This window comes from Anabas testudineus, chromosome 23 (genome assembly GCF_900324465.2).
Source record: "Anabas testudineus chromosome 23, fAnaTes1.2, whole genome shotgun sequence".
Taxonomy (NCBI): domain Eukaryota; kingdom Metazoa; phylum Chordata; class Actinopteri; order Anabantiformes; family Anabantidae; genus Anabas; species Anabas testudineus.
The window spans coordinates 15,006,881-15,019,189 of NC_046631.1; the positions used below are offsets into that span (position 1 = coordinate 15,006,881).

General features: G+C 46.3%; 1 protein-coding gene across 2 annotated transcripts in view; it reads left to right on the forward strand.

Annotated features, from left to right (window-relative positions):
• Window positions 1-5,488: 5,488 nt before the first annotated feature.
• Window positions 5,489-12,309, forward strand: part of kcnd2 (potassium voltage-gated channel, Shal-related subfamily, member 2) — a 43,423-nt gene continuing 36,602 nt past the window's right edge. Inside the window, exon 1 of one of the 2 annotated variants that reach the window (XM_026363948.1) lies at window positions 5,489-7,359. In XM_026363948.1, the coding sequence (XP_026219733.1) occupies window positions 6,248-7,359 (1,112 nt within the window). In that variant the 5' untranslated portion in view covers window positions 5,489-6,247. The remainder of the gene's footprint in view (window positions 7,360-12,309) is intronic. The other variant, XM_026363947.1, reaches the window with a different exon arrangement.

A 12,309-nucleotide genomic window follows, 5' to 3' on the forward strand; every position in this document is an offset into this window, starting at 1 on the left:
TTATTGGTTCAGGTCAGAGTAAGATGCTGGTTCTGGTTTTATACAGAAACACATCAGACTGATGTGAAGACGACTACTACAGGATTTGAATGTTTGTCTGTCCCGTCCACTGTGTAACAGCAGCTCTTCCTCTACACTCTTCAGCATTGTGGGGCTTTGTCCTTTTCTTTGTCTTCACAGCTCCACATTACACATACACGTTCCCTCCCATTGCTCCTGACTGTTCCACATTCCTCCTACACACTTGCTGCTGAATCTGGTTCAGTCCATTTGTTGGCTCCTATTTTGCCTCAGACCAAAAGCCAGACGGTGACAACACAAAAGCGAGCAGCTAACAAGAGTCCAGTGTCAGTCTGAATAATGGGGGGAAAACAAAATGGTCTCTCTCTCTCAATGTGAACGTGTCTCTAGGGAAACAAACAGCTGAAGAGGCCGGTCGATATTTTCTGTTGGTGTCGGAGAGGTGTGAACGTTTCAGGTCAGAGTCTCAGGAGGGCTGCAGAGAAAGAAGTAGGTCCATATTGATGAGGAAGAGAAAATGTAGGAGCTTCTGGGTAAACAGAGAAGCTGTGACAACGCTCGGCGACTGCTAATCAGCCTCCAACCACAGAGCAAATTCACTTTCATACAGCTGCTCTCTCATTTTGAGCTAACATTTTACAACTTTAATTCAATTCCATTTTATTTGTATTGCGCCAAATCTCAACAGAACTCGTCTCAAGGCGCTCCAATTTGAATGTTTAGCATGTGGAGCATTTTCTTTGTCTTTTTATTTTCCACTCTGAGCAAACATGGTGTTTGTTCTCTTGTAACTGACGTTACATCAACCTTTTCTCTTATGACCCCAGTCGGTCTTTCAGTAACTTTTTCTTTATACAGATCTGATGATCTACAGCAGCACGAGTCAAATACAAGTCAGAGGGGTCCGCAGTGTCACGGGCCCTGACCAAATATGTTTTGGGGACCTATATATCTAAACACTTATTTTTTGACCAAGAATTTGAAGTCACTGCTACAACCACCGATTAGGTTGAACACCAGACACACCTGAACACACCTGTGCTCTTTACAACCTCTGCCTCTCTGACAGTTTGAGCCTGTGGAGTATCGACCAAAGACCAAATTCTAACTGATCCATGTTCACGTTTTACCGCCACCATCCCCACACAAAGTAGAAACTGGATGTTTTAAAGCACACAGATCACAGAGGAGTCATTTCTCTAGCTGCCAGCACCTCTTCGTTATTTCACCCTTCAAAGCTTGGTTTCTTCCAACAGAGCAGAAGTTGCCAGTTGTCAGTGAGGAAAACTGTCAACACTGTGCACTTTGCTTCATCAAAACTTAGTCTTGTTTCAGTCTCAACCATTCACAGCCTCACAACTCCCACTAATCCAACATAAACCACCAATAACATAGATTCTCATCAACAGACCAATCGACCACCGACGTGGACTTCAAACACATCTGCATGTCTGCCAGAGGCGTCACTATAAACACGTGAAAGCAGCTGATCACATTCATTTTCGTGATACTGATGGATGGAGCGAGGATTTCTGATTCCCTTTGATCAAGAATAATCAGCAGTACAACAGCCTCATGAGCTTCATCTTCTGAGTCTCCAGTTTCTCAGAAAGCTCCAATTGGATCAAATAAAACGTTCAGTCAATCAGAGCGTGACGACCTTTAAGGAACGGTCAGAGACAAATGAAGGAATTGAAGTAACGCGCAGCAGCTCAGCGCCCTTCAAACAAAGCTCTGTTTTTACAGTCATCTTCTCCTCAGAAGGCTGCTTATGTTTTCTGTTTGCTCTTCATATAAAAGCTGGCGAAGAACTGAATGTGAAGATTAGAGTCGGCAGTATCGCTGACCTGAAGGAGCTTCACTCTTTGTACTGCAAACATCAAACCTCTCTCTGCCTCTGAAATGTCAGAGATTTCACATTAGACACTGAATTAATGACAGAAGCAGAGAAAATCCATTTTACGTCAGCTAACGGCTGTAATTCTGCTCTTTGAGCACTGATCATTTGCTTTGAGCTGATGACACTAAACTTTGTGTGGTGTGTAGGTTTCATATTTAGGAAGGTGCACACGTAAAGCTGCACTCACAGCTCGGTGGACTAATCACTTCTGTTCCTGCCTGAACTTCCTCCAGGTCCAACTGCATAAGAGCAGAGATAATAATAACAGGAATTTCTCAGTGTAAATAACATCACATCAGTAAAACAGTTTGTATTGTTCTCATTATTATTGTTGTTATCGTTATTATTGTTAGCATGATTATTATTATATTGTTGTTATTGTTGTTTATATTATTATTATGATAGCATGATTATTATTATTGTTGTTGTTATTATTATTATTAAAGTGGTCATTATTACCTTTATTACTGTCATTGTCGTGTGGCGCTGGTGTCTCTGCCTTGAAGATGTGAACATCACGGCGTGTCGGATTCTCAGTTTTCTGTTCAATCATTTCAACCTTCCGGTGTGTGTCAGTGGAAAAACTGTTTGAGTACAGTGTGCCACAGAGTCACAATGTTTCCCTTCTGTTTTTATTATATATTTCGTCCCTCCATCTGTCTTCTGCCCCCTCCCCCTCTCTGTCACACTGTTTTTAGCTGTTTGACCAGAGGGAAGTGTTTCTGCAGAATATTGTCTGGAAACAGAGATAAGGCTGAGAGAAACGAGTGGGACGAGTGCGACACAAGAAACACAGTCCCCCCGTGATGACTGTGAGGACTTCACATATGACTCTATCTTCCTCCTCATCACTCTGTCTTTGTTTTTTTGATGCACGCTGGCTTTATTCATCTTCCAACGTCTCCCGTGTCAGTTATTGTTTGTTAGAAGTCAGTAGTTTTGCACAAGCTTGCAGTCAACCAGTGTCATACTTCATATGCAGAGTCTCCAGCATTAATTACTCATTGAACATCTCATAGTCACCTGTCTGTCATCCCAGATCGCTGCCCCTCCCTCCTGCTTCCCCTTTGCTGCAGTCACCTGAGTCTCCCCACCTCCTTCATTCTACTTCATTCCTTCCTACATCGATTGAGCACCTGAGCAAAACATACAGAGATCCTCCTTCCAGACACCAGAACGTCGAAGTAGCTCTCCATTTCTCCACGAGGCACCAACAGTTTGCCTCAGACCTCAGTGACTGTGACGATGAGGATTTCAGCAAGAAATGAGAACTCTTGCTGCGGTAGCCCCCCATGCTCACTCACATCTCAGCCTGACTGAACTTTGACCTGTGAAACACACAGACTCCCTCATGTTGAGCCAATTAGAGTCAGACTGACTGTCAGTGTGTAGCAGACTGTACCTGCAGACAGCAGGGACTCTTGGTGAAGCTCCCAACCCCCAGATCTGCGCACATTGTACAATGTATGTACTGTAACACAGTTACATAAATTATCTGTGAGCTGCAGTGTTTCAGCCTGTATTAGTTCATTTAGTCTATAAGCAATATCAGAATAAGTGATCAGCTGTAGTTTGCAGTGATTCACAGCTGTCACTGCTGATACTGAAGCTAACCTAAAAACAGGACGATTCTGAATGAAGTTCTGCAGCCTCTGTTGGAGGTTTACTGTGGATCATCAGGTGCAGGAATGTGTCTGGAGGTCGGGTCAGATAGAAGAGGAAATCAGTTCATATAAGCGTGAAATGTGTTATTTACTGAGGCCAGAACTCACCACTGCATCTCTCTGAGTCGACATGCTGCTCAGAAACATGAAGGTCTACAGGAGATTTACAGATGTAGCAGATGAGGGCAGCACAGCTCCAGCAACTGTTGGAGCCACGTGAATTTAAAGAGTCTTGTTATTTGCGTATGGGTTTATTTTTGTCCTTTGTGTTCTTCTTTTCTCGACCTGTTTGTCCAGGATTTACCTATTAGGAGGGATTACCTGCCATGAACCCTGTCTGCCCCTCGCCTGTTCCCTCATTGACGCCTCACTGAATTGTAGATCTGGCCTATTGCTGTGTCCAACATTTTCTACAATAAACTCCTCGTTTTAAAGACGTGATGATCAAATCAACAACGTTATCATATCTTCTTCCTACGACTCAGATTCATCTCTAGTGGGTGTGAACATGCTGAAAATGTGGAGAGTGTGAATGAAACGATCATCTGCGTTTGATTCTGAAAAGATCAGGTGAGTCCTGCCTCCTGAGCAGACACGCACACGCACAATGCTTAGGGTCCCTATTAACTCTGCAGGGAGCCATCAATCAAATGTATTGATTGGCAGCTCGGTGCACACACACACACACACACACACACACACACACAGACTTTCAGTAGATTGTAAAAACGCACACACTCATTGATCTATGCTCCTCTGGGTCTTTTTGTTCAGTGATTTAGGGGCAGAGTGAGACCTCCCACCTCCACTCTGCACCTCCCCTGACAGCCGGTGGACGAGTCAAGCTGCAGCTCAGAGACAATAAACACATCTGGACCGTGTGAGTCACAGACTCGATTCTGTTCTAGAGAACAAACCGGCTTCAGCTTCACTGTGACACTGACTCAAATGTTTCCCAAATTAATCACTGTGAAAGAAGCGGCTGGAAAATGAACTGAACGTGTTTTACTGAACCAGCAAATCAACTTTTTGTTCTAGTTCAGCCGAGCCTCGAGTGTTTTATTCTTGTACAGATATTTATTCTTGTACAGATATTTTGTTCTTTAGTCTTTTATTCTTATTCTCTGTTAAATCTACTTCTACTTCTTTAGTATATTTATTTCCTATAAACAGTCTTTAATAGTCTTTTATTTTTTAAGGTCACAGGCAGTCACCTAAGCATTTCACTGCATATCGTACTGTGTATGACTGTGTGTCAAATAAAATTTGAATTTGAATTTGTGTGCAGATCGGAGTCATGTTCATGCTTTGAAAAGTTTAGAAGCTGATTTTTTCAGAGTGCGTGAGAGAATTTTGGACCAGCTTGTAATCTGGTACCCAGCTCTCCTTCATTCATCCAGTGTCGAAAACAGATGCAGGGCAGTAACCATGGCAACCACCGCATCCTCTCCAAACAGTGCAGAGTCACCACCATGCTGAGCAAATTAGAGTCAGTTAAAAACCTGCAGCTGAGTCTGTTAGGACACATCAAACCTTCCCCGTCAGTTTCTTATTAATATAAATACTGATTCATTAGGAAATCAGTGACTTCAACACAAATTCACATTCGTTTGTTAGATAGAGGTTTGTTGAAACAGGAAAGATTGAAACCCTTTTTACTGAAAAAGAGAAACTCATCAGTTTTCTGTTTAAGTCAGAGATTCAGGATCAGATCTCTCTAATCACTCATCTGATCTGAATCTAAAACTAAAAAATCCGGAAAAAAACAACTACAAAACATTTGGTTTGGAAACCTCTGCGCGCTCCCTGCAGCACCGAACGCGAGCGCGCAGGCCGGTCTGTTGTCACCGCCCGGGGCTCATTACCGAACACACCCGGAACATGATCACCGTGTGTCCAGGAGCACGTTAAGACCGGAGAGCAGCAGGTCTCTCTGTTCTTCTCACGGTGCGTAAAGCGGCTAAGAGAGACTCTGATCCGCGGGGTTTCTCCACCGGCACGCCCCCAACCAGGGAGGGAGAGGGGGGGGGGGGGTGTTTCCCTTTCTCTCTCCAGCAGCACCTGTGTGACCGAGGAACACATCGCTGCCGCTCCGAGTCCACCGAACATCTTGTGTTTTTTCACGTTGCTGTCCTCTTCGGCTCTGTGAGAAGCTCCTCACCGTCAGTCTCAGCAGGGAAACGCTTGTCGCAGCTGCTGCTCTCTGCGGGATCAGTCCAGGAACCGAGAGAGAACCGAGGGGAGCCTGCCTGCAGCGCCTCGGTGCCAGCCTCGTGTCCCGGTGTGGCGCGCGGGATTATTGTGACTCCTGCAGAACTTGTTGCTGCAGAAGGAAATATTCGCTGTACGGAGGGAAAATACAAGAGAGCCACCGGGAGGAACCGGGATTTAACGGGTTTCCGTCTGTGGAGGAGAGTTTGCTCCAACAACCCCTTCCCTGAGCTGAGAGGGGGAGTGACTGAGCCGCCGTGGATCTGTTTGGTCTCACCCGATTCCTTCGCGTTTCTTTCTAGTTTTACGCGTCGAGTTCGTGCGTAAAAACCCTTTTTCTCGGTGAAATTCGGTGAGTTAGTGCCACCTGTTTCCCGGCTCCGGATGTCCTGTCGCGGCTCCGCTAATCCGTGAACCCTTTGAAACGACCCCCCAGAGTTCCAGGAGCAGCATGGCAGCAGGAGTTGCGGCATGGCTGCCGTTCGCCCGCGCGGCGGCCATCGGGTGGATGCCGGTGGCCAGCGCGCCCATGCCAGTGCCCCCGAAGGACAAGCACCGGGGGGAGGACGGACTGATCGTGCTGAACGTGAGCGGCACAAAGTTCCAGACTTGGCGGGACACGCTGGAGCGGTACCCGGACACCCTGCTGGGCAGCTCGGAGCGGGACTTCTTCTTCCACGAGGAGAGCAACGAGTACTTCTTCGACCGCGACCCGGACATCTTCCGACACATCCTCAACTTCTACCGCACCGGGAAGCTGCACTACCCGCGGCAGGAGTGCATCTCCGCGTACGACGAGGAGCTGGCGTTCTTCGGCATCATCCCGGAGATCATCGGGGACTGCTGCTATGAGGACTACAAGGACCGGCGGAGGGAGAACCAGGAGCGGATGCAGGACGACGAGGAGATGGATCCGAGCAACGATCTGGTCTCACCGGACATGAGCTTCCGAGAGTCCATGTGGCGGGCCTTTGAGAACCCGCACACCTCCACCATGGCGCTGGTCTTCTACTATGTCACCGGCTTCTTCATCGCGGTGTCGGTGCTCGCCAACGTGGTGGAGACGGTGCCGTGCGGCATCGCGCGCAGCCGCGTCAAGGAGATGTCGTGCGGCGAGCGTTACGAACTGGCCTTCTTCTGCCTGGACACGGCGTGCGTCATGATCTTCACGGTGGAGTACCTGCTGCGCCTGGTCGCCGCGCCGAGCCGCTACAAGTTCGTGAAGAGCGTGATGAGCATCATCGACGTGGTGGCCATCATGCCCTACTACATCGGCCTCGTCATGACGGACAACGAGGACGTGAGCGGGGCCTTCGTCACCCTGCGAGTCTTCAGGGTGTTTCGGATTTTCAAGTTCTCGCGGCACTCTGCGGGACTTCGCATTCTGGGCTACACGCTGAAGAGCTGCGCGTCGGAGCTCGGCTTCCTGCTCTTCTCCCTCACCATGGCCATCATCATCTTCGCCACCGTCATGTTCTACGCCGAGAAAGGCTCCAGCGGGAGCAAGTTCACCAGCATCCCTGCGGCCTTCTGGTACACCATCGTCACCATGACAACGCTGGGGTAAGTGATGCTGCGGTGGGCGGGGCTTTGGCCCCAAAAATGGGCGGGAATAAGTTAGTGTGATCTGAGTGAAAAAGTGCTTCAGCTATTTTCTTCAGTTTCCTGCTGAAGAGTGCTGCTTGGTGCTCGGATCACCGTAGTCGAGCCTGTTGAGCAGCTCACAGCGTCGAGTCACGTCTTTCCTCCATCATCAGAAGTTTTACTGCTCTGTCAGAAAATGCAAACGCTGCTGTGTAAGAACATCCAGCAGCAGGTCTCAGTCGTTCAGGGCCTGTTCTCCAGTCACTCTGTGAACCTTTAAACTTATCCAAATGTTTGGAAGCAGTTCTCTCGCTGCTGGTTTAGAGTGGCCCAGTTTCAACAAACCCGCTGAAGAACCAGCATCAGTCCACAGACGTTGTGTTGACGTGATGTTTGGTGACTCAGCTCGGTCGGCTGACTCCGGCTGGGATCTGAGCTCAGCCTGATTTTTATCTCCTATCAGCTGTGTGACTGACTTATTCAGTTTCTTCAGAGGAGCTAATGCTAAGCTAACAGCTGACCTCAGACTGATTCGCTGCAGATGAATCAACTTTGTGCTCAGACTCACTACACTCGACTTTTTATTAGTCGACATTTTAAAACACTTACGTGTCATGTTTTAGTGGTTTTGACTTTGGCGAACCTTTGACCTTTGGCAAACAAAGGTTTCTTTCTAACAGTTGAGTCTGTTTCTCTGTCCAACGTAAAACTCAGTGAAACATAAAGAATCGCTTTGTTCAACGCTGGTGTTTATCTGACGCACATTAAATGAATCCTCGTGCAGCTTCAGTTGCATCACAACAAACGTAGAAGCAGCAGCGCCGTTCGTCCTCTATCACCATCGATTCCTGTTGTGAGCAGACATGAACCGGTGTGTGTGTGTGTGTGTGTGTGTGTGTGTGTGTGTGTGTGTGTGTGTGTGTGTCTGCACCTCACATCTTCATCTGATGCTGCTCTCGAGTGTCGCTGTGTGTGTTCAGCTGTACTAACCTCTCTGTAACCTCCATCTGCACTGAGCGTGCTCACTGGACTAAATCTCCTCAGTTGTATTTGATTCAGTTTGAGGATGAAACAGAAACCTGCATCTGTCAGATGAAAATCCAATCTCCTCCTCATCCTCAGCTCCGCTTCCAGCTTCTCTTCCTTAAGAGTCTCTGCTCTGTGAATTTCTTTGTGTTGTGTTATAACCTGCGAACATATTAATTCATTTCAATAAAGTTTGCTACAAGTGAAATAGGGAGAAATTTGAATGGATTTGGTTAAAGACAGCACTTCTCCTACTGCTCCACTAGAAAATGAAGACTTTAACTTTAGAATCTTCTCTTTTCTATATTATTCTTTTAAATATCAGTATTTTCAGGAAATGTAACGTCAGCCGCAGAAATGCTTTGGAAGTGACAGAGTTTGGCTTGTGTGGGTCTGAAACTAACAGCGTCTTGTTATGTCCAGAAAACAACAAGTGTAGAAAGAAGCTGAACCAGAGAACCAGTGGACATTTACTGATCAACTAATTAACTCAAACACTGACTCCTGTGTCCCTGTGTCTGTCCACTCTGTTGATTTTGGTCACTCACTGGTTACATTTAGTTTGACATCATTTGATCGATCGATCGCCTCCTGAGCTGATCTTTCTTCATGCACATGATGCTTTAGAGCAGTTTTTATTCAATCAGCAGAAATGTCTCAAAATCAGTTTCTGTGTCAGTGTTGCTTGTTGTGTGTGGACTGATGGCAAATTTCGATTTTTTTCTATTTCTAATGAAATTTCCAATTCTTCTGAACAGTATAATGTGTAAAAGTGTAGCGATGCGGATCCTTTCTGAAGCGACTGGATTTCTGTGACACTGCAAAAGTTCTCAAAAGGAAAAGCACAGACTGTGGCTGTTCTTCCTTCAGTTCCGTGAAAACTGAGGTGCAGCAAAAACACTTTGAGGTGTGTTAATTAAGACTGAAGCTGCCTTCAGTCTCTGTTCATGTGTCCCCTCGTCTTTGTTGAGTAAAAATGAAATGTTTGTTAGTGAGGTTTTGGTGAATGCAGTAAAACCTGCTGCAGCAGCAGATTTCCTGCAGAGAGCTGATGTTATCTTTGTGTTTGTGCAGGTTGGACGTGTGTTAGAGACAGTAATGAGACTTTGTTTCACAGTGTAAACACACACACCTGCCACAGCTGCTGGTTGGCCTCTAATCAAACAGGCTGCAACAGGGTGGAGGAGATTTCACCACGTCACAGATTGTCAGGGAGTAGAGTGTGTTGTTGAAACGCTTTACAGACGGGCGTTGGGCCTTGGCTACGTAAGAGAACTGATTTCTTTAAATCATGTACATTTGGATGAGCTCTTGCTCTTTCAGACTCTCCTTCAGTGTGAAAGCTGCACACGCGCGCACACACACGCATGTGCAGTAAAAGAAAGAGTCTGTACTCAGACAAAGATTGTTTGTTACGGAAGATGATCCACTCTGTTACACTGCTGTACAATCACAAATGAAGTGAGAATATCCAACAGAGTGGTACATCTTCCCTCTAGGCCCTACAGTGAAGGGCCCTCGGTTCATGTGTATTTTTTTTGTTTTCTGTTTACACTGTGCAAAAGCAGAAGTTTAGAATAAAGATAATTAGCCCGTAGTCTGCCCCCTTGTGGATCAACTATTCAATCCTCCAGAAATACACCACACTTGTTGGTAAAAGGTTTGTACTGACAAACAGTCTTTTTAACCAACAGGCTCCCCACAGAGTTGGTGTAAACCTCCAGCTGGTGGTGTGTGGTTTACTACTAGTACACCAGCTTCTCTAAACGCAGGACAACGGTGTGAAGAACTGTTCTTTAAGCTGAGCCCAGATCTGATGGGTCAGGACTGAGGAGCACCGACAGCTGCCACCTTACAAACATGAAATATCTCACATGTGAAAGTCACTCATCTACATTTCACTGCATTGTTCAACTTGTGTAATTCAGACCGTTTACCACTGGATGTGAATCTGATCAGACATCAGACTGAAAACACACTAAGACCAATTGTGGATCCAGCTGTTTGCTGTTGGTGTTCCTCAGGTGTATGTGCAGCTCCTGTCAGTGTGTCTTTGTGGATCAGTGTAAAACCCAGAGAGCCCGTCCCTCTGCTCCTCTCCTCTTCCTCTAATTGACTCATTAGTTGGTTTAGTGGGAACCAGTGAGGACGATTAAACTCTCTGCTCCTTTAATTGTTCTATTGACGTTGATGGTTCAGCTGCAGCAGCTGCCACCTCCAAGCACACCCAGCATCATCTGCCATGGTAATCTGTCCTGTGCCTCGTGGTACCGATGGGAGGACGGATTGGTTTAACCAAATCACTCAGATGTGAGAGATTTAGACAAGTTTCACGGCGACTCAGAACTCCATCTCTGGAACAGCTGCATGAAGAAATCAACTGAATTAAACAGTGATGAGACTGTGCAGGTTGGACGTGTGTTAGAGACAGTAATGAGACTTTGTTTCAGACACAGGACAGTGCTGCGTTCACTGTCCTGTGTCTGTGCAGGTTCGACTCAAGCTTCCCTTGTTTAATATCTCTTATCTATAGTCTGCTGATGATGTTCCTTCATAGTTTCACTTTCAGCACAGGTGATCAGTGTAATAATAAATGCTCATCATAGCTGATGTGAATAGAAGCAGTGTCTGCCTGCAGCTGTAGGAACATGAAAAAATGCAAAGAGCTGATTTCAGGCCTGGAGGCTGCAGATCTGAGGTGTTGAAGTGTGGCGGTGATTATAGTCTCATGTTTCTGGTGTTCCAGCTCAGTGACTGTAGACATGCACAAGCACACATGTATTATTTAGTCACATGAGCTCCTTCTGCTGCTGCTGGAGACCGGATCATCCTGAGACACTGACACAGATACAGAGAGCGATGTATCACCGGTTGATCTAGAGCAGTGTTGGACAGAATATTTCACCCTGTCGTCACTTCTAGTAAAATATAACTCGACATAAAGCTCATTTAACCCCAGTATGATGTTGCTGAAGCCTTGTTTCAGACTCAGACTGTGGATTGTGTTCCTCATCACTTCCCTTGTTAAGGATTTAGAAAAGAATCTCTCTCTGGGGGAATGGATTCAGCAATCCTGTGCGCACAGGACCGTTGTCTTAAGAGGCACTTGAAAACTGTGAACCTGTCCTTTAAACACCACAGACTGCACAGAAGGCTGGAAGCTGATTGGCTGCAGTCTAGCTCTGCAACATGGACTCTGAAACACATCTGTGGTTATTTATAGTTTGCTTCATTTCACTCTAATGACCAGTCAGTGGAGTCTGTGCAGCAGCAGTTAGCTCGACTGAACCTCTGCCTTAAACAGAAACGTCTCGTCTGACAGAATCAAATGTTGCTGATTAATGTTCTAGTTTATTCATACAGCACTAAAACCAAATCATTTCAATGTACACATTGAGGTTTAGACCTGACAGACTTATTTAGAAAACCCAACAATCGCTGTTGAGCAGAACCAGGAGAAATCTGCAGCAGAACCAGGCTCAGGGTGGGCGGCCACCTGCCTCGACAAGCTGGGGTGAAGAAAAAGTGGAGAGAGAAAACAAAAACAAGGGTCAGTCTCTATGCTCTATTAGCGCCTGAGATCGGTTCTGATTCAGGATTTGTTGAACGTTCTACAAGCAGCTGCACAGCTGTCGACTGTGTGGTGCTGGTACCACCAGACGTCGTTCACTGGTCGAGCTCAGTGGACGGGAGGGGGTGTAGATCTGAATGATTGAACTAAGTAACTCTGTAGGCAAGAGACAGAACTTTAGAGATAGAGCTTAGAGAAGAAGTATAGATGGAAAAAAAGAAGAGGACCAAAGACTGAGCCCTGCGGTACACCGCTGGAGAGGTTATGAGAGTCGGACTCGGACTGCAGGATTTTAGGACTTCTTTGGACTGAACCAGCAGGCAGTTATTTTA